The sequence below is a fragment of the Miscanthus floridulus genome, chromosome 14 (assembly GCF_019320115.1).
Source record: "Miscanthus floridulus cultivar M001 chromosome 14, ASM1932011v1, whole genome shotgun sequence".
Classification (NCBI taxonomy): Eukaryota; Viridiplantae; Streptophyta; class Magnoliopsida; order Poales; family Poaceae; genus Miscanthus; species Miscanthus floridulus.
This window is the reverse complement of record NC_089593.1, coordinates 96,610,014-96,635,883: the sequence shown is the minus strand read 5'-3', so window position 1 is coordinate 96,635,883 and position 25,870 is coordinate 96,610,014. Positions and strand designations below refer to the sequence as shown.

The following is a 25,870-nucleotide window of genomic DNA, read 5'->3' as shown; positions in this document are numbered from 1 at the left end:
TGTAATCCGTGCTTTCCCTTTGCCTATAAAAGAGAAAGCAGGGCTTCCCAAGAGGGAGACTCGACTCGGTCGAATCGAAACACATCACATCGATTCGGATTCGAACCCCGAACCGATTAGAACACACAAGCATACAGCCGAGAAGCGACCGAGCCCTCGGCACCGGTTCACTCCTCTCACCAGAGATTTGGGACATGTCCCTCTCTCGACCGTTTGTAACCTCTACTACGACCACTACGAACTTTTAGTGCTAGTAACACGAGCAGCAGCAACGAACTAGACGTAGGGACATTCTACCCGAACCAGTATAAACCTCGTATTATCTTAGCACACCATCCGGCCCAGACGCACAATATTAGATATTTACTAGCCAGTGGCAACTCGAAACACCGACAGTTGGAGCGTCAGGTAGGGGCCTTTTGCGCGTCTCGATATCCACACCAGGCCTCGGATGGCTAGTCACAACCTCAGCTGGGTCCCGGGCGCGCACGTGCGCTTCAGGGGCCTAGACTTTATCGTCACAACGGAGGGAGAGTTGGCGATGGCTCCGGCCGCCATCTAACCCCTCCTCTCCGCTGGCCTTGACGCAATCGCCGAGGCGCTTGAGGAGCTGCAGCTGCACGCACCAGAGGCCCGCGCCCCCGGGAGCAACCAGCTCCTCGACTTCGACTACGGGAGGTTAAAGCGCCAGCTCGGCGCCTTCCTGGGACTCCGACCATCCCGGGAAGACCTGTGCCACCTCACCTTCTCGTTCGCCAATGTCATGGTGCAGCTTGTCGGAGGGGAGCCGCTCTCTCCAGAATACCTCATCCGGAGCATCCCGATAGCGCTCCCGTTCGGTCTCTGCAACGCCGCAGAGATCGATGGCCACCTTGTGGCACAACGCACGCCTCTGTCCCTAGCGAACGATGAGTTTTTGGGGATGACCTAATATGTCGCGGAGCCTTTCCACGACCTCCTCGTGGGAGAATCAGAGTTGCCCTCTAGCTCTGACTCTAGCAGGGGTAGCCATCACCCCTCTCGTGAGTGTTTCATGGCGGGTACCCCCGAGGGACACGTCGAAAACATCCATGAAGAGGAGGCTACCTCGATGAACGACCTCGACGACGAGGTCGAGGGGGAGACAGGAGCCCCACCCTGCCTACGGGTGGAGCAGCTGAAGGCCCAGCACCTAGAGCTTGAAGAAGCACGACTCCAGCTCGAGCAGAAACGCGCAGAGCTCGATCAGGAGATTGAGCGCCACCGAGACGGTGGGCGCGCGCCATGGCCTGTGACATGAACTGGAGGATCATCGCGGACGATGAAGCCCTCCCACACTTTGCCCGAGCAAGCCAGAACATCGCTGCTGCGGTGGCCTTGCTCCGTGGGCTTCCGGGGCCCGTGCTGCTCGAGGATCGTTAGGCCCACCGTGAGATTCGCACGCTGCTCAAGCCAGCGGCAGCGCAGCAGGCCGAGAGCTCACTATCTCGACGATGTGAGCTCGACGCTAGCCAGCGCACGCCCTCAGAGCGACCAGACAAGGACGCATCAGTCCACCAGGCGCCATAAGGCGGCAGGCAGCGCACCGTGGTCCCGGTGCATGAGCGTCTCGGCCGCAACCGTGACGCACGCGACACCCTCGATGCTCGCAGACGTACCCATGACGATCCAAGAGAGGGAGCTAGTCACAGCTATCACCCTCGTCGTGGCGGACGCTACGACAACAGCGAGGACCGAAGCCCGAGCCTTGGCCTATCGGGGCCTCAGGCCTTCGGACGACACATCCTCGACGTTGCCTTCCCACCAAGGTACCGACCGCCAACCAACATCCCAAAATACTATGGGGAAATGAACCCCGGACTATGGCTCGAGGATTATTGGCTTGCCTACTAAGCCGGTGGAGCGGATAATGACGATTTCATTCTCCGCAACCTTCCATTGTTCCTGGCCGATTCGGCGCGAACATGGTTGGAACACCTTCCACCCAACAAAATCCAAAGTTTAGTAGACCTGAAAGAAATCTTTGTGGGAAACTTTCAGGGCATGTACAAGTGCCCTGGGAACCCATGGGATCTCAAGAACTACTGACAGAAGGCCGGAGAAACCCTTCATGGGTACATCCTCTGTGCTTCTCCCGATAGTGCAACGAGCGACCTAACGTTGTCGACGCCGATGTTATAGGAGCTTTCCTGTTTGGGACCACCTACGAGTCCCTGGTTCACAAGTTAGGACATAAGGGCCTACAAACCACTAAGGAGCTCCTCGACATCACCACCAGCCACGCCTTAGGCGAGGAGGCAGTCAGAGCGATCTTCGACCACCTAAAAGGCAAGGCAAAGCGTAACGAGGATGTTGGCAAAGGCGCCTCCAACCATCCCATTAACAAGAAGAACAAGCAACGGTGCAAGGGCTCGCTCGTGACCGCCATCGACCGCAAGGGGGGCCAAAAGCCCGCGGAGGGTACTTTGGACCACTTTGAGAAGCTGCTTGAAGGGCCATGCCCGAACCATTCCTTCCCCATCAAGCATCTATACAAGGACTGCGGCCTCAAAAAGCGGTTCTTATCCGGAGGCTTCAATAGGGGGGAGCATGGGAAGGATCCCAAGCCGACCACAGACAACACCGAGGGGATGGACGGTGGCTTTTCGACATCGGATGGCTGCCTTATGATCTTCGGAGGGTCGGCGGCCTACGACTCCAAGTGTCACCAGAAGCTCGCACGCCACAAGGTCTATACTACCGAGCCGGCCGAGCCTACCTTCCTCGGGTGGTCAGAGTCCGCCATAACCTTTGATTAGACCGACCACCCGAAAAGCGTCCCGCGACCGGGGAGGTATCCGTTCATGGTCGACCCGATCATCGGCACAAAGCGGCTCTCCAAGGTACTGATGGATGGAGGCAGCGGCCTTAACATCATGTACGCCAAGATGCTCGACGCCAAGGGCATCAGCCGATCCCGCATCCGATCGACTAGAGCGCCTTTTCATGGCATCATGCCTGGAAAGCAGGCCGTGCCACTTGGGTAGATCGATCTGCCCATTACCTTAAGGGATCTATCCAATTATAGGACAGAGACCCTCACCTTCGAGGTGGTTGGGTTCCATGGAACCTACCACGCCATCCTACGACGTCCATGCTTCGTGAAGTTCATGGGCGTCCCCAACTACACCTACCTGAAGTTGAAGATGTTGGGCCCAGGTAGGGTCATCACCGCCGGCACCTCATTTCAGCGTGCCTACGAGTGTGAGGTCGAATGCTACGATCATGCTGCGGCAATCATTGCCTCCAAGGAGCTTGCAGCCATCAGGAAGGAGGTCATCGAAGAAACACCCGACCACCACTGGTCGGCTGGGTCTTTCAAGCCGATGGAGGGCGCTAAGGAGGTCCTCATAGACCCCAGCAGCTCCAAAAGCAAAGTGGTGCACATTGGCACCGTGCTTTCCTCTAAATAGGAAAGCGCACTCGTCAACTTTCTCCGCGCCAACAAAGACATCTTTGTGTGGAAACCCTCGGACATGCCAGGCATTTCGAGATAAGTTGTCGAGCATACCTTGAAGATCAAGCCAGGCTCCAAGCTGGTGAAGCAGCGCCTAGGTCACTTCAACACGAGGAAACGTAGAGCCATCGGCAAGGAGATCGTGAAACTTTTGGTGGCTGGGTTCATTAAGGAAGTGTGGCACCCCGAGTGGTTAGCCAATCCCATTCTTGTATGAAAGAAGAGTGGGAAATAGAGAATGTGTGTTGACTACATAGATCTCAAAAAAGCATGCCTGAAGGATCCGCTTCCTTTGCCATGCATAGACCAAGTAGTCGGCTCTACCTCAGGGTGTGAAACCCTTTGCTTCCTTGATGCATACTCCAGGTACCATCAAATCATGATGAAAGAGTTTGACCAGCTCACGACATCTTTCATCACCCCCTTCAGATCATTCTACTACGTCACAATGCCATTCAGTCTGAAGAACGCTGGGGCTACGTACCAGCATTGTATGCTCAAGTGTTTCGGAGACCTCATCGAGCGAACCATTGAGGCCTACATGGACAACATCATGGTCAAGTCCAAACGAACTGACCAAGTCATAGACAACCTTGAGCAGACCTTTACAAAACTCTGAGCAAACGACATTAAGCTCAACCCCGAGAAGTGTGTTTTCAGGGTCTCGAGGGGTATGCTGCTTGGTTTCATTATCTCCGAGCATGGCATCGAAGCCAACCCAGAGAAGATCTCGGCCATCACAAGGATGAGCCTGATTCAGAACATAAAGGGGGTACAGCGAGTTATAGGATGCCTCATCGCTCTCAACCGCTTCATCTCATGCCACGGCGAACAAGGTCTCCCCCTATATCGGCTTCTGAAGAAGTCCGACCATTTCGAATGGACGCCCGAGGCCCAGGAGGCGCTTAACATGGTCAAGCAGCTCCTGACGAAGGCTTCGATCCTAGTCCCTTCGACCAACGAAGAACTGCTTCTGCTCTACATTGCGGCCACCACACAAGTGGTCAGCGCTGCCCTGGTGGTGGAGCTAGAAGAAGAGGGACACGCCCTCAAAGTACAACGCCCTGTGTACTTCATTAATGATGTCATGTCCGATTCCAGGACTCGCTGCCCACAAATCTAGAAGCTCCTGTACGCCATCCTCATCGCCAAGAGAAAGCTACACCACTACTTCGAGTCACATCCGGTGACGGTCGTGACGTCCTTCCCCCTAGGTGAGGTCGTCCAAAACCTGGATGCCACGGGAAGAATCATGAAATGGGCACTTGAGCTGATGGGGCTTCAAGTCCCAAGTGCTGGATGATTTTGTTGCGGAGTGGACCGAGGTCCAAATGCCACCAGCAGTCATCGACTAGGAGTACTATACGATGTACTTTGATGGATAGCTGATGAAGAAAGGCGCCGGCGCAGTGCTATTCTTTGTTTCGCCCCTTAGGGTACGCATGAGGTACATGGTTCGCATCCATTTCACCTCCTCCAACAATGTGGCCGAATATGAGGCACTCATCAACGGCCTACGCATCGCCATCGAGTTGGGTATCCGATGCCTCGATGTCCGGGGCAACTTCCAGCTGGTCATCGACCAAGTCATGAAGGAGTCGAGCTGCCACGACACCAAGATGGCTGCATACTACCGAGAAGTCTGCCAGCTGGAGGACAAGTTCAACGGCCTCGAGCTCAATCACATCCCGAGGCGTCTCAATGAGGCGGCCGACGTGCTGGCGAAAGCGACGTCCGGGCGAGAGCCAGTGCCGATAGGCATCTTCGCCAGCGATCAGCACAAGCCCTCAGTTCGCAACAAGGAGCTAGAACAAGCCAATGATGAGCCACCTGCCCTAGGCTTAGGGGCTAACCAGTCGTCGGCTCCATCCGACCCCGAGGTCATGGAGCTTGATGAGGATCCAGCGATAGAGCCTGACCCTCTGGCTGACTGGAGGACGCCTTACCACGACTATCGTCTCCATGAGGCGCTGCCAACGAACAAAGATGGAGGCTCGGTGGCTCGCACATTGCGCCAAGTTTTTGTCCTTGTTGAGAGCAAACTCTACAAGTGAAGCCACACCGGGATCCTACAGCGCTGCATCCCCATCGAACAAGGGAAGCGGTTGTTGAGCGACATCCACGGTGGGATCTACGATCACAATGCCACACTGAGAACCCTCCTCAAAAATGCATTCCGACAAGGCTTCTACTGGACGACCATAGTAGCCAACGCCGAACAGATTGTGTGCACCTGCGAAGGGTGTCAGTACTATGCTCGGCAGACCCACCTGTCGACACAAGCCCTCCAGACGATCCCCATCACATGGCCATTCGTGATCTGGGGGCTCGATCTGGTCAGGGCTCTCAAAAGAGCACCCGAGGGCTATACCCACTTGCTTATCACCGTAAACAAGTTTACAAAGTGGATAAAGGCTCGACCGATCTTCGCGATCAAGTCTGAGCAAGCCATGTTGTTCTTCCTCGATATCATCCATCACTTTGGAGTACCAAACTCCATTATCACGAACAATGGCACGCAGTTCACCGAGAAGAAGTTCCTCCAATTCTGTGATGAATATCACATCCGCATCGACTGGGCCGCCGTAGCGCACCCCCGTTTGAATGGGCAGGTCGAGAACGCAAATGGCATGGTCCTACAAGGCCTCAAGCCTAGGATCTTCAACCGGTTGAACAAGTTTGGCGGACGATGGGTCGCAGAGCTTCCCACGGTGCTCTAGAGCATGAGGATGACCCCCAGCCGGGCCACCGGCTACACACCATTCTTCATGGTCTATGGTTTCAAGGCTATCCTCCCGACCGACCTCGACTATGGAGCGCCAAGGGTCAGGGCATACGATGAATGGGGAGCCGAGGCATCCCTTGAGGATGCCATGGACCAGCTAGATGAAGCGCGTGATGTTGTCCTCCTCCGCTCGGCCAAGTACCAGCAAGCATTGCGATGGTACCATAGTCGTCGAGTGCGGGGTTGGGCCTTCAACATCGGAGACCTAGTCCTCTGCCTTGTCCAGAGCAGCAAGGACCACCACAAGCTCTCTCCACCGTGGGAGGGATCGTACATCATCGCGGAGGTGCTCCAACCGGGCGCCTACAAGCTCAAGACCATCGATGGTGGAGTCTTCGCCAATGCCTAGAACATCGAGCAGCTATGTCGCTTTTACCCTTAACAAACGCACACTTTCTCTTATCAGTTTTGCTATCAAACTCCCCGACCTTTAGTGACACCCGACCCTAGCAATGGCTGGGGGTCGAGCCTCTCTCGGGGGCTAATAAGAGTGTACCTATCCGGTAGACACTCTCTATGCCCAACCCTCTCTCATGTTAAGGCCTAGAAGCAAGGTTTGTGGAAACGAACGCTGAGTAAAACTGGTCGGACTGCGAGAGACCTACGCCTCGGTGGCTATGGCGTCTTTGCTCACCAACGTGATCAGAGTTTTTTCCACACCCCGAGCTTTTTTGGCCTTAGTCACGAGAAGTGTTGGTGCCCGTCTAAGAGTTTGTCCACCTGGCCTACTTTCTCTGTGCCTGACCCCTTATCACATTAATACCTAGGAGCTAGGGTTGCGGGAACAAGCTCTGGGTATAGCTGGTTGAACTGCAAGAGACCTACGCCTCGGCGGCTATGGTGCCTTTGCTCACCAGTATGATCAGAATTTGCTCACCCGCCTCTCGAGCTTTACGACCTTAATGACAGGAAGGGTCAAAATGCACTAACCTTTTTATACAAAAAGGGGAGAAGGGCTAAAAAAGTTGTTTGGCTATAACGAAATTTAAGAGCTTGACCAAGGTTCGATGGCCGACCCGCGAAGGGCTCGAGGCCACCTCGCATCAAATAGAGCTAGGGGAGAAAAACTTAGATGAGCCCCAGTGGCCTTGCCTGACCCCGCTCAGAAGTGGACAGGGACATCTAGACCTTTCTCGTTCGATCCTACCCACGAGCCAAGCCCATGGAATCTCCATCGAGGAGAGACCAGTGGGCCACCTAAGTCGCTCTCTGAAGTGACATGGGCATCTGCTGGGAGGCAGGTTAAGGAGCAGTGGAATGCCACATGAGGGCAATGCCGACCCCATCAGTGGATGATGGACCTAGATTCCACTCGGACATGCCCATTAGCGAGCTCGCTGAGGGCGACACTCGAGCCATTGAGGAAAGTGTCATTAGCTCAGCACATCCGGTTGTGAAAACCATAGATGGGGTGATGCATGAAACATGGCCGACCCCCACCGAGCCCCACGGGGCTTGGGGGCTCGAGCCGCCCAACCCAAACTCGGGAATCCACCTGACCAAGGTTCGAAGGCTAACCCGCGAAGGGCCCGAGGCCACCTCGCGTCGAACAGAGCCAGGGGAGAAAACACAGATGAGCCCCAGCAGCCTTTGCCTAGCCCGCTCAGAAGCAGACAGGGTCATATCGACCTTTTCGTTCAATCCTAACCTAGAGCCAAGTCCATAGAATCTCCATCAAGGAGAGGTTAGCGGGCCACCTGAGTCGCTCTCTTGAGCGACACAGGCATCTACTGGGAGGCGAGTTAAGGAGTAGTGGAACGCCACATGAGGGCTATGCTGACCCCATCACAAACGACGGACCCGGATTCCACTTGAACATGCCCGATAGCGAGCTCACCGAGCGCGTCACTCGAGCCATCGAGGCAAGTGACATTAGCTAAACCCCTCTAGTTACAAAAACCATGGATGGGGTGACGATCACAAAGACGAGCTAACCCTCAAATGGACCCCCTGCTACGCGCGGGGGCTCGAGGAAAGTTGGACTCGCAAGGAGACCGAACGCGCGGTCATAGAACGATGGCTCAGATCCTAGGGAGGGGGTACACATGAAAACAACAGACGCTTTCTCATACTACTTTCGCTATCCTCTCCTCGATCTTTAGTGACACCTGACCCCAGCAACGGCAAGGGGTCAGGTCTCACTCGGGGGCTGATAAGGGTATACATACACCCTTTCTAAAATAGTCGTTGTGCCCGACACCCTTCCTCGTGTTAAACCTAGTAGAAAGGTCTGTGGAAATGAACGACTGAGCAAGGCTGGTCGGATTGTGAGAAACCTATGCCCCAGCATCTACAGCACTCTTGCTTACCAACATGATCAGAGTTTCCCTCCTACACCTCAAGCTCTATAGTCTTAACAAACAAAAGGGTCGGAACGCACCAAAACAAAAGAACAGACTCGGTCAAATGAAAAAAATGACAAGTTTGTTTAAGTGTTACAAAAAGGTCGGCACATGTCCTCTGATTACAAGAATGATCAACCTATTGAACTAACTAACCCCTCCGGGGGAGAACTATGCTTTCAATCCTGTCTGCCAGGTCCTCCGAAAGGGGAGCCACCGCCGCTTCCATCTCCTCTAGCTCGTGGACTTCATAGCCAGGTGCGAAGCCGTGGCTCATCACCTCTAGGTCGATGCTGTCCCCATAATGAGAATGAGCAATTGTGAAGGATTGGTTGACCCTAGCATGAAGTGCATTCCTCTTGAGCTGGCACACCTAAGCTATGATCTCAACAGCACGAGCCACGAGCGAGATGGCCCCCTCCGACCGCACCACCTCAAGGTTGTCGCAGACCACTCCGAGGGCCACGCCTAAGATATCGAGCTTGTTGCTCTCCGCCTGAAGATTCCTCCTTGCCTTAGCGAGGTCCATGGCCAGCTCGGCCAAGATGCTCTCGGCCTCTAGCTTCTATGTCGTCGTGTTTCTAAGCTCAGCCTAGAGGGAGCCGACCTTCTGCTGCATGTCGTCATGCTCCAGGTAGGCCTAGTCACACTCTCGGAGGCCCTGGTCACGCTCCTCATGAGCCACGCCATGCTCTGAGCGGAGCCTCTCCATAGTATGGAGTAGCTCATCCCGCTCCTTGTGCAGCTGGGCGACCACCTCGGCATCTAGGATTGCCCTCTTCTCTAGGGCCATGAGCTTCTCCTCAGCCCCCAGCTTCAGCTCCCTTTCCTTCTTAACCTTGGCCAGAAGGTCGAGGATCTGCTGGTGGGTCTCGACGTCCTTTTGGAGCAGCTCATCCCTCTCCTTCTTGACCTTGGCAGCCTCATCGTCGTCCCTCCGTGATCTCACCAACATGGCCTCGAATGCCCTCTCGTCCTCGTCAGCATGCCGACGGGCCTTGACCACCCACGACCAAAGACTGTCTGCCTCCTCGGCGAGAGGAGTCAGCTCAGCCACCCTCTGCTAGGTAGCAACAAGCTGAGCGGTCACCTCCCTACGCAGTCATGACTCCACAATGAGGTGGTCCTAGGTTTCCTTCTGCTCACGAAGGAACCAAGACTTCCCCTAGCTACGAGCGATAAGGGACTGAAAGGAGACGATGGTCAGAATACAAAAAATATATAGAGAAAGAAAAGGGCAAGAAGAAGGGTCAAGCGAATACCTGGTCGGAGGGAATGACAACGTCGCGCAAGGCACCTCGGGCATGGTCCAGGGCTTCGAGCACGGATGCAATCCTCATGTCGAGGCTCTCCCGCTCCATGCTCTCTGTGGCGTCGTTGAGAGTGAAGTGCGTCGATGTCGGATCCTTCGGACTCACCCACCGGAGCAGGGGCTCGCCTCGCGTAGGCGAGTCACTGCCCACTAACGTAAGGGCTAGGGATGGCTCCCCGCCGGCTCCGACCATCGCCGACCCTTCTCGCTGTGATGTCCCCGCTAGGACACTCCCTCCGGTGATGGAAGGGGTCAGCAGTACGGACGCTGACTCCTCTCCCAGCACCAAGATCTCTGGGGACCCCTCGACCACATCCCCCTCTGTTCAGCCCATGCTAGACGCCGTCACCTGGGCTGCCGATGGTGCGGGTCACGCTAGTTCCTCAGGCACCGCCACGATAGCGCCCGACTGTAACCCGGCTGTCACAGCCGCCGCCACCTCCACCTATGTCAGCCGGGTCCTGACCGACTGCGTTGCGCCCGCCACGGTCGACGCCACGAGGGCGGTCGGTAGCCCCGTCCACCCAGTCATTGGCAGTGGTATTGCCGCCATCGCTAGCTATTTCGTGACCTCCAAAGGCATCCCTTGAGCCCCCGCGTTCGCCCGTCCCGCCGAGGGCATGGGTGCCACCGTGGGCGGCGCCTGACCGGCCGGTGACATAGTGACACTGGCGCCGCTCCCGCCCAAAATAGGCACGACGCTAGCCAATGGCTACCACCTCACTTGAAGGATGATGCTCTTCTTTGGAGCTAGTGCCAAAGGATTACGCTGCCTCCCAACGCTGCAAGAGACGAAAAGCATAAGTCACAATGAAATCTGACCAAAATAGGGAAAATAGAGGAGCTGATGACTCACCTCAGCATCGTCGGGCGGTAGATACGTTTGGGGGGCAAACCCCTAACCTCTGCTCTGCCTCGTTAGAGTGAGGCGATTTCGAGCCCGCCCCCTGCTCCTGGGTAGAGGGGCTTGCTCCCCTTGGATCTTGGGGCACGACGGCAGAGCCACCCGCCTTTGTTGGCACCTCGGGCATGACGGCAAAGCCACTCGCCCCTGTTGGCTCCTGGGGTAGGCCAACGGTATGGCCCGTCTCCGCTAGCTCCTCGGACGTGCCCTCCCCTCCGTGGAATAGGAAGGTTCCCGACTCCTGCAAGGACAAACCTATAACCTGTCAGCACATCCTCGTTCTCCAGCTCACCGCACTCGATGTCGTCGACTACCTCCTCATCATCTCCATCATCATCATCGTTTTTGGTGTCCTCCCCTCGTGCCCAGGCCTGCAGCTTCCGCTGCTTCTTCTTCCTCTTGTCCTCCTTCGCCTTCCTTAGCGGCTCACCCTCAGCACGATTCGCCGCCCTCACAGACGAATCCCTCGGCAATGGCGCTAGGTGATCCTTGAAGATGAGGTCCCTCGACTGGTCCTATCCCTCTCAAAGTTAGTATCAAGAGGTTGGGAAATCGATTGAAGAGAAGGCAGGAGAAGTGGAAACTTACAAAGACGATGTGGCCTAGTTCTAGCCACATCGGAGGATGTCCCGGCACCGGGAAGACAAAATTGAGGGGGCACCCACATCATCCCACGAGGACTCCATGGCCTCCTTGATGTGTTGCACGATCTCGGAGTTGGGGAGCGCCCCCTCGATGAGCGCCGTTCCGTCGAACGTTGCCTCGGGCGCCATCGTGTATAGTGGGAGTGCACGCGTCACCAACGACGCCACCCTCCTTGCATGGTAGGCCTCAATGATGCCTGGCCCCTTTAGGCCGTTCTCCTTGAGGATGTGGATGGCGGCGATGTGGTCCTGGATCTTCTTATTGTCCTTCTCCAGGATGCCCCACTTCCTCCACGACTCCGAGGCCTCTTCGATCAGGCGTCCGGTGAACTCCGACAGAGGGGCGGTGGTGTCATTCTTGAGGTAGAACCACTACGAGTGCCACCCCTTGTTAGACGTCGAGAGCCACATGGGTGGGTACTCGTCGACCCAGTTGTTCCAGAGTTGGATGCCGGCACACCCCATCGGCATGTGCTGCACCTGCCTACCGCTCTTCTCCCTCTTCTTTCTGGAGGGTGATGGCAAAGAAGCACCTCCACAGATCGAAGTGGAGGCTGATCCCCAGGAATCCCTCACACAGGGCAACAAACGCCGCCATGTGCTAGATCCCATTGGGGTTGAGATGCTGCAGCTCGATCTTGTAGTAGTGCAGCAGTCCCCGGAGAAATCTATGGGCAGGGGTCGCGAACCCACGTTCATGGAAGTGGGCGAACAACACTATGTAGCCATCGGGCAGAGATGGCAGATCCTCCTCGTCGAGCAGCAGCCACTTCTTGCCCGAGGCCCTCCATACGCTGGAAGATGATGTCAGAATGGCACCACGGATCCATTGGAGGTGGGGACGGTTGGATGCGGGCTCGACGGCGGTGGGGATGCGGAGACGGGGAACCCTAGGTGATTGGTGGCGGCGGCCGTGGCTGCGGAGGCAAGGATGTAAGGTATGGAACCCAGGGGGGCAAACCCTTTGGTTTTATAGGGGCGACGGCTGCGAGGAAACCAACCATCCACCTAGATCTCCACACCTGCCACGATCTGCCCACAACGTCCCGCCACACGACATACGCACGCAATCTCTATCCGTTCCCTCGAAAAACTCGTCAGACGTTTCGTCTCTCCGGACGAGCCACGACTCGTCACGAGTAAGAGGAATAAGGATCTAAAAACATCTCTACAGCCCGACTGAGCCCAGGAGTTCGCAGGTCGGCCCATCAACGGGATCGACAAACCACTCCAGGCACCTTTTGGGTGAGAAGTGGAAAGGGATAGGCCCGCTAGCGGCCGGTACCCAGGCACACGGGCGCCGCAGGCATCCCGGCCCACGTTCGAGTCTCTGCGAGATACGATCCATTTTTTTCCTCGAAAAGAAAGGCAGAAGGCCCTCGGGACCGTTCGAACGGACCCGAGAACTATATGGATTGACCGCCAAGGGTCTGGAGTCGGTCACGAGTTGACCCAAGCTGGATCCCTGGGAACGGGATGCCGGGGCCCCTCTTGGACTAGCCAGCTAACAACTCACTGAGCACCGTGGCTCCTCCATAGAGGAAAATCACGGCATGTCTCAGTCCCACCGGTTGCGGAAACCATGGACGGGGTGACGATCACAAAGACGAGCCAACCCTTGACCGGACCCCAGCTACACGTGGGGACTCGAGGAAAATTGGGCTCGTAAGGAGATAGAACGCACGGTCGCAGAACAACAAACCCCCGAAGGGATCAAAATCAAGGAAGGACCTTTTCCTACCCACCAAACATCACGGCTATACCCCCAGGGGTCCGATCTCAATGGAAGGGAATCACCATCCCCAGATCACGCCGTGGGCGACAAAAGAAGGTCAAGGCCTTCAGAGTCCTCCCGCTCGGAAAAGCCTTCGAAGGAGTATCCTACTCCTCCACAGGCTCGGGGGCTACTGTCGGGGACCAATACTAGGGTACCCGAAGAGGAGGAGCTAATAACCATCAGCATTGATACATCCGAGCAGTCAAAAACACGACTACAGCTCCAACCGACCCCAGGTGCGCAAGCTCTGCCTCGCCCGGCCTCTGGGGTGGACTCCACCTCGCCCGACCCTGAGGCCGCGAGCTCCACCTCACCCGACCTATGAGAGCTAGTTCCGCCTTGCCCGGCCTCTGGGGGAGGACTCCGCCTTGCCCAACCCCGAGGCCGTGGGCTCCGCCTCGCCTAACCCTTGGGTCTACGCTCTGCCTCGCCCAACCCTTGGGTCTACGCTCCGCCTCGCCCGACCCTTGGGTCTGCGCTCCGCGTCGCCCGACCCCGAGGCCGCGGGCTCCGCCTCGTCCGACCTCTGAAGGCTGGCTCCGCCTCGCCCGACCCTTGGGTGTACGCTCTGCCTCGCTCGACCCTTTGGGTCTGCGCTTTGCCTCGCTAGACCCTGAGGCTGGGGGATCCGTCTCGCCCGACGGAGACCCATACCGCCGCCAACCACTCCAGCTCCAAGCGAATGGGATTGGGTTAAAGCTCTGACACCAGGGAGGTGACCGACACGCCCCGATATACCCCGTGGCCATGACGGGCCATGCCTGGGCATTCACATCAGGAACAGCGTCGGGCATACCGGTGCTGTTCTGCCTAACCCTCGTACGGACACTGGCAGGCGTGTCAGTTCACCACGACGTCCGTCAGGACGGAGTGAAGCGCCACGACCGGGAGACGACGCCTACGCATGGCGCCAGTGACGAACAGGGCCGCGATGTGGGGGTGTCCCTATTGATGTCTATAGGGTCGGTGGGACCCGCGTGGAGGAAAAGGATCCGACGATCCTGGTGGACTTCTTCTCATTCCCCTCTTTTCCTTCCACTGTAACCCGTGCTTTCCATTGGAAAGGGAAAGCAGGGTTTCCTATGAGGGAGACTCGACTCGACTCGGGGTCAGATCGAAACACATTGCACCAATTCGGATTCGAACCCCGAACCGATTAGAACACACAAGCATACAGTCGAGAAGTGACCGAGCCCTCGGCACCTGTTCGCTCCTCTCATCAGAGACTTAAGACATGTCTCTCTCGACCGTTTGTAACCCCTACTACGAACTATCAGTGCTAGTAACACAAGCAGCAACAACGAACTGGACATAAGGACGTTCTACCCGAACTAGTATAAACCTCGTGTTCTCTTAGCACACCATCCAATGAAAAGGAACAAACTTTAAACGACAGTACAACGGCCAAGCAAAAGAGATGAAAATAAAACACCAAGCACAGGTGAATATTGATGGATGCACAAGTAGAATTGTTCCCTTTTCCAGACCACCAGCAGGCTGGCCTCATAATTTAGTTACCATCCAACCAAGCGTGTAACGACACGTCCGTGTACGACAAAGCCGAGGGCAGGCTCCAAAATTACAAGAACAACCCGCACATGATACGCAGCCAGCGCTGGGAGATGCAGCAGGACTCCCTAGGCTTCTTTTTGTCGTCGTGGGGGCCCGACCGCACAGACACCAGAAGAACCCTCCGCCCACCAACCCGACTGCCAGACGAGCAGCAAAAGAGGCTGCTGCGCTCGGGGGCAGGAACCGAGGCCACCTCAAGCTGAGCTCACACGGTTGTGTGCGCAACGTACCCGCCGTCGGTGTAGCTGAGGCGCCGCACCGAGGCGGAGTGCAGGGAAGGGACATGGACAGCGTGAGGAATGCCACCCACCAAAGGCGCGGGCGCACAGCCGTTGGAAGGGGGCGCTCCTTCAGGCTGGGCATTCGTGGTGGTGCCGATGGAGTTGAGGGCCACGTTCAAGCCCATTGACGAAGGCTCCGTAGCGATCCTGTGAGAACCAACGAAGAAAGCTCAGCACAAAACTAGAGTTAAAAGCACGCGATGTACAGTGGGAGAGATACAGTATCCTTGTGCGTACGTTAGATCAAAGCTGGTCGCGTCCAGGCTCATCGCGGCGCAGAGTCCAGAGACGACCCATGGCAGGAGAACCGCGTCCTTTACTTCCATGCTGAAGCAGATGTTGCCTGTCGTTGAGGCAAATGCTGACCCCTGTTCTGTGTCGAACCCGCCGGATGAGAGCAGCCCCATGTCTGCTCTCCTCATCTCCCTGCACTTCACCTGAGAGATGCATAGATTCAGAGGATCAGATTTTTTTTCAAATCAAACTTTGCAAATACACAATTCAGTCTAAAGGCTGATACACAGTTCAATGTGCCCTTTCCACTGCACTAATACAGAATCAAAACATTTAAAGCATGATATGGCAGCTTCAAATTCAATTAGGCATTTGCAATAAGGGCAGAGCTCCCGCATGCATCAGTTTGCATTTGTAACAAAGGTCACATTAACATGGTTCTCTTTCTTCGTAAATAGAAGAGTTGAAGTCACAGTTTTCTAGTCTAATAACAAAAAGGAACTAAAGAGGCAGGCACAACAAAAAATATAAAGAGAATTGAAAATTGACCTCTGGAATATGTAGGCAGCCATTTTGAAATGGCTGGGGTGAATATAAGACTGGGACGTCCACAGCAGATAAAGAACTTAGCAAGGACCTGAAGAATCACAAGATCACCTTATACAACAGAATTTTCGAGGCAAACAAGAATGGGATGACAAAATAATGAGATGCACCGTACTTGTAATTCAACAGAACATCGTATAAGCCATGAACATTCTCATTGCCAGTAAATGAAAGCAGTGACTGCGTGGTGTTGTCCACATCAGATAAAGCATCCAAATGGAGTGCCTGCAGGTTCAATTATTTTTGTTTTTATATCAAGTTGGTACCTGCAGTGTGACTAGAGTAAAACAGGGAAAACTGGAAGGAAACCAAAACCTGTCCAAGATTGCGCCTTTGGATTTCTGAAAGTTCAATAAGGTCATCTTCAGTAGCCTGCTCCACTTCAGTGTTGCAAAGAGGCATAGAAAAGCAAACACCCTGCAACAGTGCAAACTGATGTGGTTACAATGATGATCCATGCAGATAAAATGATTTAAAGTGGTATAGAGCTAAAAAAAAGGTTAGATAATCTTGAATTGTATCAGTCCCATTATGATACCAGGCAATGGTAGACAAATGATTTCATCCAACAAATATAGTTGGCAATTGAAAAAATGGCCCACATGTATCTGTAAGACATACGCCCTGTTCGCTTGGCTTATAAGCCGTACTTTTTCAGTATTTTTCTCTCACAACAAATCAGCCAACAGTACTTTCAGCCATGGCTTATCAGCCAAGCAAACAGGGCAAAAATCTGCTGCTGATCTCTCTCTCTCTCTCTCTTGCTGCAGCAGAGTTGGCATTTGGTCAGCTCGGCTGTCCAGTCTCTAAGGATGTAGCAGTATGGCAATAAGTCACCTCTAGTACATTAGTTGCTAGCTATTACATCAGCCAGCGCGCCTATGCGAAGCTGCTGGAGCGCAACGGCATGGAGTGCAAGCCATGCACAACTCCAATGGAAGAGCGGCTGAAGCTGTCCAAGCACAGCATGGCGGTGACGGTGGACACGACACGCTACCGGAGCATCGTCGGCGGGCTGCGCTACCTCACGCATACTCGGTCGGACATCACGTTCGTGGTCAGGTATGTCAGTCGCTTCATGGAGGACCCGCGCGAGGATCATTGGACGGCGGTGAAGAGGCTGTTGCGCTACGTCAAGGGGACGCTCGATCAAGTGATCTTCCCGAAGAGTGGCGGCAAGGGTGGACTGCGGCTCTCGGTCTTCAGTGAGGCACCCCCAAGGCAAAGGAAGGTGAGCCGGAGCTCACTGTTTTCAGCGACGCAGACATGGCGGGCGACATCGACGGGCGACGGAGCACCTCCGGCGTGCTCGTCTTCCTTGGAGCGGCCCCCATTGCTTGGCAGTCGCTGAAGCAAAAGATCATGGCTATCGACGTGCGAGGCGGAGTACGTCGCAGCAGCCACGGCGACGTGCTAGGCTGTCTGGCTGCGCCGGCTGCTGGGCGAGCTGACCGGCGAGGAAGCTCACCCGCCAGCTCTGATGATGGACAACCAGCCCACCATCGCCCTCGCCAAGAACCCTGTCCTCCACGACCGGAGCAAGCACATTGACATCAAGTTTCACTTCCTCCGGAACAACATCGATGGAGGGCAGATCGTCATCGAGTTCGTCGAGACCGGCAGACAGCTCGCTGACATCCTCACCAAGTCACTCGGGCGCCTGCGGTTCATGAAGCTGAGGAAGATGATTGGCATGGATGAGGTCAAGGCATCGGGTTAGCAGTAGGATTAGAGGAAGAATTGTAAGACATAATTTGTTGCTGATCTCTCTCTTGCTGCAGCAGAGTTGGCATTTGGTCAGCTTGGCTATCCAGTCTCTACTGTTGTAGCAGTATGGCAATAGGCCACCTCTAGTACATTAGTTGATAGCTATTACATCAGCCATGTCTTGGTAGTGGGCTGATCTAAGCTTTGAACTGCTAGTAATAGGAGTAGTTGGTATACCTTAGGAGTAGGTAGTTGGTGTACTCACTAACAACTATGTACCTGGTAGAGGTACTAGCACTTGTATATATATCACACCTAAGGCAATGCAAAAGAGCAGTTCAGTTTGCCACATCCAGAAGCAGAGCTTTCGGCCAATGCTGGGCTTGTGTTGTGTGTGAGAGTTGTTCTCAATATCTTGTTCTACCTCTAGCCATAGTGAGTGAGTGTGCTAGTAAGCTTACTGCTTACCTGTGCGGCTGTGCAAGGCAGCTGAGGGACCAACAGTATCTACTCCACATCAATATCATTTGCTAGCATGGTTTTTGAGGCGTTGCCACGTCCTATGGCACTGGGGGTACGCCTAGGCAACAGCAAGGTGACGCCTCAAAAACCATGTTTGCTAGTAAAACATGCAGTGCCTTAATGGTTAATAAGAAACTATAGCGTCAAGGAATATGTAAAATGTGAAGCATCGAAAATTAATGCTGTAGAAATATTACTGACAGAAATAAATCAGAATAAACTCACATGTTTACGTAGTAATGAGCGTAGGCCACGTGTAGATTGTGATAAGTAGGCGTTACTGGACTGTTTTTTCTCCAAACAGCTTCCACCAATGAAGAGAGCAACAAATTGTGTTGTATAAACTGTAACAACAAAGTAATGTTCAGTCAGTGTTGCTGATGAGGTTAGACAGAATAATAATGTGATATAGAATAACAAAATATCAGAACTGACAAGGAACACAAAATGGAATTACATATGAAGATGACCTTGAGTAAAATGTATCACTATGTGCTCTCTTTTATGTTATGAATAAAGTGTAAGGCACAAGAAATAACATTTTTTATAGAAGTACAGGTACAAATGTTACTCTTCAGCATGTAGAAAAATGAAATGTAGTAACCTGCTTAGTGCTTACCATAGGTAAGTAAATGTCAGGTTATAGGTATTTTTATGATGAGCTACTTCTTTTTGTTACGAAAAGAACGTGACACTGTCCTTTGTGCAAATACTATGAGCTCTGTGAAGTAAGGTACCATAGAATATATTCAACATGTTCTTCCGGAGCATGTAGTAAAGATTCTGAAATGAATCTTCCCAGTCCTGATGTCTTTTGAGAAGAAAATCACTTTCTACAAGGGAAAGAGTATATCACTTTTATGGAATTACATTCACAGAAAGGAGCAATTAAGGTTTAGTGATTACCTCCTCGTGCAGTTGATGAGAGCATAGCAGATATGATAGAGGAAGGCAACTGCGATTGTGGATATACCCATGATTGTAGAGCCTTTGAGAACAAGAATTCCTTATTGCTCTCAGGCTTTGGGCACTCTGAATTTTGACAACCACGAGGACAGATCTGACCAATGGCTCCAGTGATGCTGCTTCTGCCAAAACTTGTATTGAGCTTGTGACACCTGTTACAAGCAGTGTGAGCTATGACTATCAGTACTTTGCAAATCAGTATAGCATTCAAAAAGGCTATAACTGGCATGTGGTCAAATATAGTTTTAAGAATGCCAACTGAGGAAATGTTATAGGTTCAAGCAACATAGACACCATGTTAATACAGTTTCTAACTGGCAAAATTTCAATACAGAAGAGCAATAGAAGCTAGTGCACACCCACCACTTCACAGATGATGATGAAACAAACTGCAAACTAGTCTTTAAGGTAAAATCCAGGGGAGCTTTTTTCCCTGGAATGGTGATCTTAGAAGGGCATATGTCTGAAGACTTCAACGCAGTACCACCAACTTGTCCATTAGGGGCATTGAGCCCAGAAGCCACAAAAGCATCACGAGCTCCAAACCCTTTCAGTACTTTTTCCTAAAATAAAAGCATTAGAAATGTTAGCTAGCATTATAACATATGATCAATTGCAAGAGGAAGAATGATTATTACCATATCAAATTTGTTAGAACCAGTCTGCTTCTCATCGCCAACATGAAGCTCAGATACACTCCGCAGAGCGTTTTCACTGCATTTTTCAACTTTCTTGAAGCCTGGCTTTGCAGCCTCCATGGATGGAAAAGAGTCCAACTTAGCAGAGTCGCCATGACCACTGAATTATGATAAACATGCCGAATAAGAGCTTAAACAAATGAAAAGCTTGAATCTAAAGTTCTGCAGTCAGATCATAACCATGGAAGTGAAGCTGATGCAAAATTTGAGGCCGTTGTAGCATCAACAGACTTAGAAACCTTCTCATTGTTCTGTAAGGCATCCTGCAGGGTATTTTACACTTAGCACCAAACCATTGAACCAAATATCCAACTTCATAAAAGACTGACTAAGCATCAATGAGATCAACAAAATGGATAAAAACCTCTAACTCTAACCTTGCAATTTTCCTTCCCAAGGTTTCTTGCTTTTCTCACAGGGAACACCTCTGTAACACGTGTGTTAATGTACTTGGATATCTTTTGTTGTTCTGTGTTCCTAAGTCCATTGTTTGACCTACAGTACAAGATAATAGTCACATAGAAAAGAAAAAAAAAAGAACACAAGAGGAACATGACAAGGTTAAGAAAGCTACCTATCTAATGCGGCAGAAGAAGGTAACAGATCATTAGCAAGCTTTTCAGACGTAAGCCGCTTCAGTTGTTCACCCTGCAACAAATAATTATTGACATTTTTAGTGTTTATCTGCATTTTGTGGAATGCTATGACTGGAAAACATTGTGAGCTCTTCCTAGTGTTATTGAGTTCATGTATACATGAAGCTTATAACAGGATGTGAATATGTTCAATGTTCATCTGCAACTATGTGATATGTGATGCTTACATCAGCATGTGTTCAAGCAGCAGTGTTTATTTCAGGCTTCTAAGAAAACTTCCCTAAAAATGAACAAATATGAATATCACTTAAATGGTGCGAGCTATGTGCTTGTACACTGTGGACATCTTTGAACTAATAGGCTAGGTCAATGTGAAATAACAAAGCTACTCCACTAACATTGGGGCAAAAACAGTGGAAAGCATTCTTTGAACCTAAAAAAATCAAGTGGTGAATTTTACTCTAAGTATACGACGTTAAGATATTTCAGCTTCAGTGTGCATCCATCCATATATGATGCTCACAACAGGATGTGAATGTTGCCACTGTTAATATGCAACTCTGTGACATGCAATACTCACATCAGAATGTGTTCAAATCAAAGTGGCCAGTGGTTAAGCAGGTTTTCGTACTAGGCAGGGGCAATGTGAAAACAAGGCTAACTGATTAACATTGGGGCAAAAATAAAACAGAGAGCATAGCATTGCAACATGGATAGGACTTAAGTTCAGACCAAGTAGAGCATTTTTATTTTTATCACGTTAAACTCAGACTGTCAACAGGTGTGGAATGCTATGAACAACTGAATAAGTTGTGATACAACCATCTGTCAGGGAATATATTGAGACAGCACCTACATTTGAACAAGCATTTCATCCTAGGACATGTTACCAGTGGCAAAACAGTAACCATTCTTTGAACCTAGAAAGCAAAGGGAAGAGAGGCGTTATTACTCTCAGTTCGGAGGGTGTCTTCCTCTTCATCCTCGGAACCACCGGCTGCCTCCCAATCAAAGAGTCACCATTCAGAGCGGACTCGACAGCAGCCTGCGCCATTGTAACGTCCAATCCTCTACCTCCGCATCCCACCCCCTGGTTCCTCGCCTTCCCCTACCTTCCACTCAGCCTACACCAACACAGAGAAAAAAAGTGGGGGGAACTCATAAACAAGGACATCATTTTATTTGTGTGCCATTGTATTAACTAATCTGGAGAGATGAGGCACACAGATGATAAACCCCCACACAGAAATTTAGCTTTCGGCAGCAATGGCATGCAATGCCGCGCGCATTGGATCTGAATCCTCTTACAGCACACAAACACCCTTATGCCAAATCAGGGCCGAAATCAAGTGGTGCGGCGTTGAGATGAATGCGCATTTGCCTCGTTCACCAATGGCAATCAGGGCGGCGCGGTGTGGGGTGGGGGCGAGGATGCGGGCGGCGGCGGCGATGCTGGTGTGGGGCCGACAGCGACGGGGGAGTAAGAGTAAGAGATGGGCGGGTGCGACGAGGCCCGGGACGGCGCTGACTGACCTGGCGGCGGCGCGGCGGGCGACTGAAGCTACCGGAAGCAGGACCCCGTGTAGCCCGTCCCTCCGACCGGCGACCTTCTGGAAGCTTCCGGAAGCGGGGGCGTCGGGGACGCGACGGGACGGGAGGGATTAGGTGGCGAGGAGGCTGAGGGAGGGAGGGGGAAACTGGGAAGGAAGTGGGACTGTGGAAGGCGGGATTTGAAAAGGCGGAGTCGCGCCGCTTGGGTGCGGGTGCGGGTTTGGTTTCCTCGGGGCGGGCCGGCCGGGCGGCGTGGAGGGAAGGAAGGGAAGGGAACGGAGCAGAGGCACGCAGGGACACGGCGGGTGGGTGGATTTGCGGGGACCCGACCCGACCCGAGTCGAAATTTTCGGGACGGGGGCGCTTCGATTTTCGAAAGCCCGGCGGAAATTTTGCTGCTGCCCGCGCTGAGGAGGTGAGCTTGTCCGGGGCAGGCCGTGGGTGCTTGTGGGCCGGGCTTCATTGGTAAAGTTTCGTGATATCAATCACACATCTAAATGTTTTGATTGTGTGCGCTTCACACATGAAGGTAGGGAGTTTAATAGGGAGGCTCATTATCTTGCAAAGTATGCATGTTCACTTGGAGCTGTCCGGCATGTTTGACTGGGTTCCCCTTGATGTAAACATTTTGAAATGAGAAATGAGAAAAACTCCGTATATGCCTAACTTCCTTAAAAAAAAAAGCTATGACGTGCGACATCCTATACCTCGCTGACACGTGTCCTCCGTGTTTGTTTGTTTTTTTCGTGCGAAAACCATCACGGCGTGGAGATCATCGGCCAGACTTGGGTGCCGCACATCCGATTCTACCATAAGTCCACAACGCATACTCTCTCCATCCAAAATAAACGCTCATTATGCTTTTTGAGAAGTCAAACTTATATAAAGATAGTATTAATACTTGTATCTTTAAATAAATTATGTTTATTATACATAGCCCAGGGACGCAAGCGCCGCAACTACATCCCCGCGTCTTCGGCACGGCTGCCAATGCAAGGACATCGTTAAATTTCCAGGCGCTGGGTGTTGTGGCCGTGGACCTCTCGGAGCTGGAAGCTGACATATCCGAGGAGGAGGTTTGGGATGCGATCAAGGCATTGCCAAGCGATAAAGCGCCGGGTCCGGACCGGTTCACGGGTGCGTTCTACAAATCGGCTTGGCCCACCATCAAGCCCGAAAATCATGGCGGCTATCCAGTCCTTTGCGCACGCCGACAACCGCTCTATGTCAAGGCTGAACAACGCGCTCATCGTCTTGCTGCCCAAGAAGTGCGGGGCTACTGCTCCAAGTGAGTTCAGACCGATCACCATGATACATAGCTTCGCCAAGCTTGTATCCAAGATCATGGCATTGCGCTTGGCGCCAAGAATGGACGACATCATCGCCAAGAACCAGAACGCTTTCATCAGAAACCAAAGCATCCAGGACAATTTCCAAGTATATTCAGCGTGCGGCTGTTCTGATAAGGAAAAGAAAAGTGCCAATGCTGCTGCTAAAACTAGATATCTCAAAGGCCTTCGACACCCTATCCTGGCCGTTCCTACTCAACATCCTGCAAGCGCGTGGATTTGGACCGACTTGGCGTAGATGGATTGCTACCCTGCTGAGCATGGCGTCGTCCAGGATAATTCTAAACGGCCACCAGGGGCCGCCGATCGCGCATTTGAGGGGAGTGCGCCAAGGGGATTCACTGTCGCCCCTGCTATTCATCATTGCTATGGACTTCTTGCCCAGGATGTTCCACAAAGCATGCACCGACGGGGTGATTGGGAGGATGCTGCCGCAACAGATCAAGTACCAGTGCAGTATCTATGCGGACGACGTCATGCTTTTCATCAGGCCGACAGTGCAGGAGGCAAGAGCCATCAAGGAGATCCTGACCATCTTCGGGGAAGCCTCCAGGCTCAAGACCAACATGGCCAAGTGCTCCATCACTCCAATTTATGGGGGGGGGGGGGGGGGGGGGGGGGGGGTGGAACCTGGATGAAATCATCAACATCCTAGGATGTCAGGTGTAGCCGTTCCCAATCAAATACCTTGGACTGCCTTTGAGCATCAAAAAAATCCCAAAAGCACAGGTGCAATCCGTTGTCGAAACAGTAGCAAGGAAGCTTCCTCCTTGCCACCGCTCACTCATGGCGCGGCGTGGACGACTTGTGTGGATTAAGTCTGTGTTGCGGGCTGTCCCTATCTACGCGATGATAGCTGACAACCTTCCACAGTGGGCTAGGAAGAAAATTGATGCAATATGCAGGAAATTCCTATGGGTGGGCAGCGACGCCTTTGTTCGTGGGAAGTGCATGGTGGCGTGGACGGCGGTCTGCAGGCCGACTCAGCTCGGCGGCCTGGGGGTCAGCGACCTCAAGTTGCAAGGCTACGCCCTCCAAACTCGGTGGCTTTGGTTGCAAAAGACAGACAGCGAGAGAGCCTGGTCTGAGTTGCCGCTCAAAACGGCTCCGGAGGTACAGGCATTCTTCAATGCTTCCACGTTCTACCAGATTGGAGATGGACGAACTGCTTTGTTCTGAGAAGACAAATGGATCAACGGGGAGGCCATCGGTGACATCGCACCGTGCCTCCTACAACTAGTCCCAGCACAGGCTCGGCATTGGCAAACTGTCAGGGAAGAGCTACACAACAGGCAGTGGGTGCGTTCCATCAGTGGCGGCATGTCACAGACCGCGGTGATTGAATACCTTGAGCTGTGGAACACCCTCCAACACTTCAGTCTCAACAATCAACAAGATAAGCTAATTTGGTGCTGGACACCAGATGGACTATACTCAGCCAAGTCGGCTTACAGAATGCTGCATTCAGGGGCAATCATGTTCAGAGGGACAACCTCATCTGGAAGACCTGGGCTCCTCTTCGCGTGAAGATCTTCTTGTGGTTGGCCATGAAACGCTAGCACTGGACTGCCGATCGACGGGCTAGGCACGGCCTGGAAGCACGGGATCGCTGCTACCTCTGCGACCAAGCACCGGAAACAATCGATCACATAATCACGTGCTGCCCATTCACAAGGAGGTTTGGCACTTCATGCTGCAGGCCATCGGCTTACAGCTGCCCCCAAGGAGCTCACACAACCATTACATGGTGGAGGAAGCTGTGCGTAAGCTAGCCAACGGCAACCGCCGTAAGGGGATCGATTCGATTTTTGCTTTGATGTCTTGGCAGGTGTGGAAGGAACGAAACGCAAGATGTTTTCGGGAAGCCACGGCAACGATCGCAGAGCTGCTGCAAATCATCAAGATGGAAGTGGATCGCTGGATCGAAGCCGGGGCGATGGGTTTGAGAGCTCTAGCTGAACAGCAATAGGCTAGCGGCATCCCCTTGCTGATTGTTTCGTGTATCAATGTAGCCTTTCAGTGCCACCGGCCTTGCCGGTTCTTCTTGTAAGGTAAACTCATTCCTTCTTAATATCAATGATACGCAGCTCTCGTGCGTATTCGAGAAAAAAATTAGTACTTTTATGTATTTATATATTTGGTCAAACTTAAAAAAATTGACTCCTCAATAAGTGAGATGTGTACTTATTTTAGGATGAAGTAAATTTCACTAGCTCTAGAAAGAGTAGCGGTCCTCAAACTTGTCTCGATTTCTTATCTAGATCTCGATATTTTCAAATTGTACATTCAGCTCACTAAACTTGTCTAGAGCCCTCGTCTCGATTCTGGTACTTGCAAATTGCAAGCTCAGGTTCCTAAACATTTACATACCATTATGGTTCATCCAACCACGCACCACCGTCATCGCCACCGCGCACACTTCACAGGCCAGTCTTACTCGCGTTGCCGCGTAGCCACGTAGCGATGCACCATACTTGCCATGCTAACCCTCGCCTACCTATGTTGTATCATCGGTACGGTGCCGCATCCACGTTGCCATGCTTCGCCGT

At 52.7% G+C, this 25,870-nt stretch overlaps 3 protein-coding genes across 3 annotated transcripts; 1 reads left to right on the top strand and 2 right to left on the bottom strand.

Annotated features, from left to right (window-relative positions):
* The first annotated feature begins 2,822 nt into the window (after positions 1-2,822).
* On the top strand, positions 2,823-3,431 carry LOC136504066 (uncharacterized). The gene is made up of 2 exons (XM_066498943.1): positions 2,823-3,001; positions 3,047-3,431. Exons 1-2 carry the CDS (start codon positions 2,823-2,825, stop codon positions 3,429-3,431), a joined length of 564 nt encoding a protein of 187 aa, XP_066355040.1.
* Positions 3,432-9,242: 5,811 nt separating this feature from the next.
* LOC136504065 (protein CROWDED NUCLEI 2-like) lies at positions 9,243-11,591 on the bottom strand. Its single transcript, XM_066498942.1, has 4 exons — positions 11,484-11,591; positions 11,074-11,333; positions 10,639-10,696; positions 9,243-9,662 (listed from the first exon to the last, which is right to left on the bottom strand). The coding sequence occupies exons 1-4, from the start codon at positions 11,589-11,591 to the stop codon at positions 9,243-9,245; spliced, it is 846 nt and encodes a 281-aa protein (XP_066355039.1).
* Positions 11,592-14,669: 3,078 nt separating this feature from the next.
* On the bottom strand, positions 14,670-22,195 carry LOC136505479 (uncharacterized). The gene is made up of 15 exons (XM_066500639.1): positions 21,955-22,195; positions 21,374-21,545; positions 20,400-20,473; positions 20,203-20,320; positions 20,006-20,088; positions 19,766-19,925; positions 19,491-19,690; positions 19,068-19,279; positions 18,899-18,994; positions 18,387-18,505; positions 16,248-16,349; positions 16,048-16,157; positions 15,876-15,963; positions 15,330-15,529; positions 14,670-15,239 (listed from the first exon to the last, which is right to left on the bottom strand). The coding sequence occupies exons 2-15, from the start codon at positions 21,473-21,475 to the stop codon at positions 15,017-15,019; spliced, it is 1,887 nt and encodes a 628-aa protein (XP_066356736.1). The 5' UTR covers positions 21,476-21,545; positions 21,955-22,195; the 3' UTR covers positions 14,670-15,016.
* Positions 22,196-25,870: the final 3,675 nt, after the last annotated feature.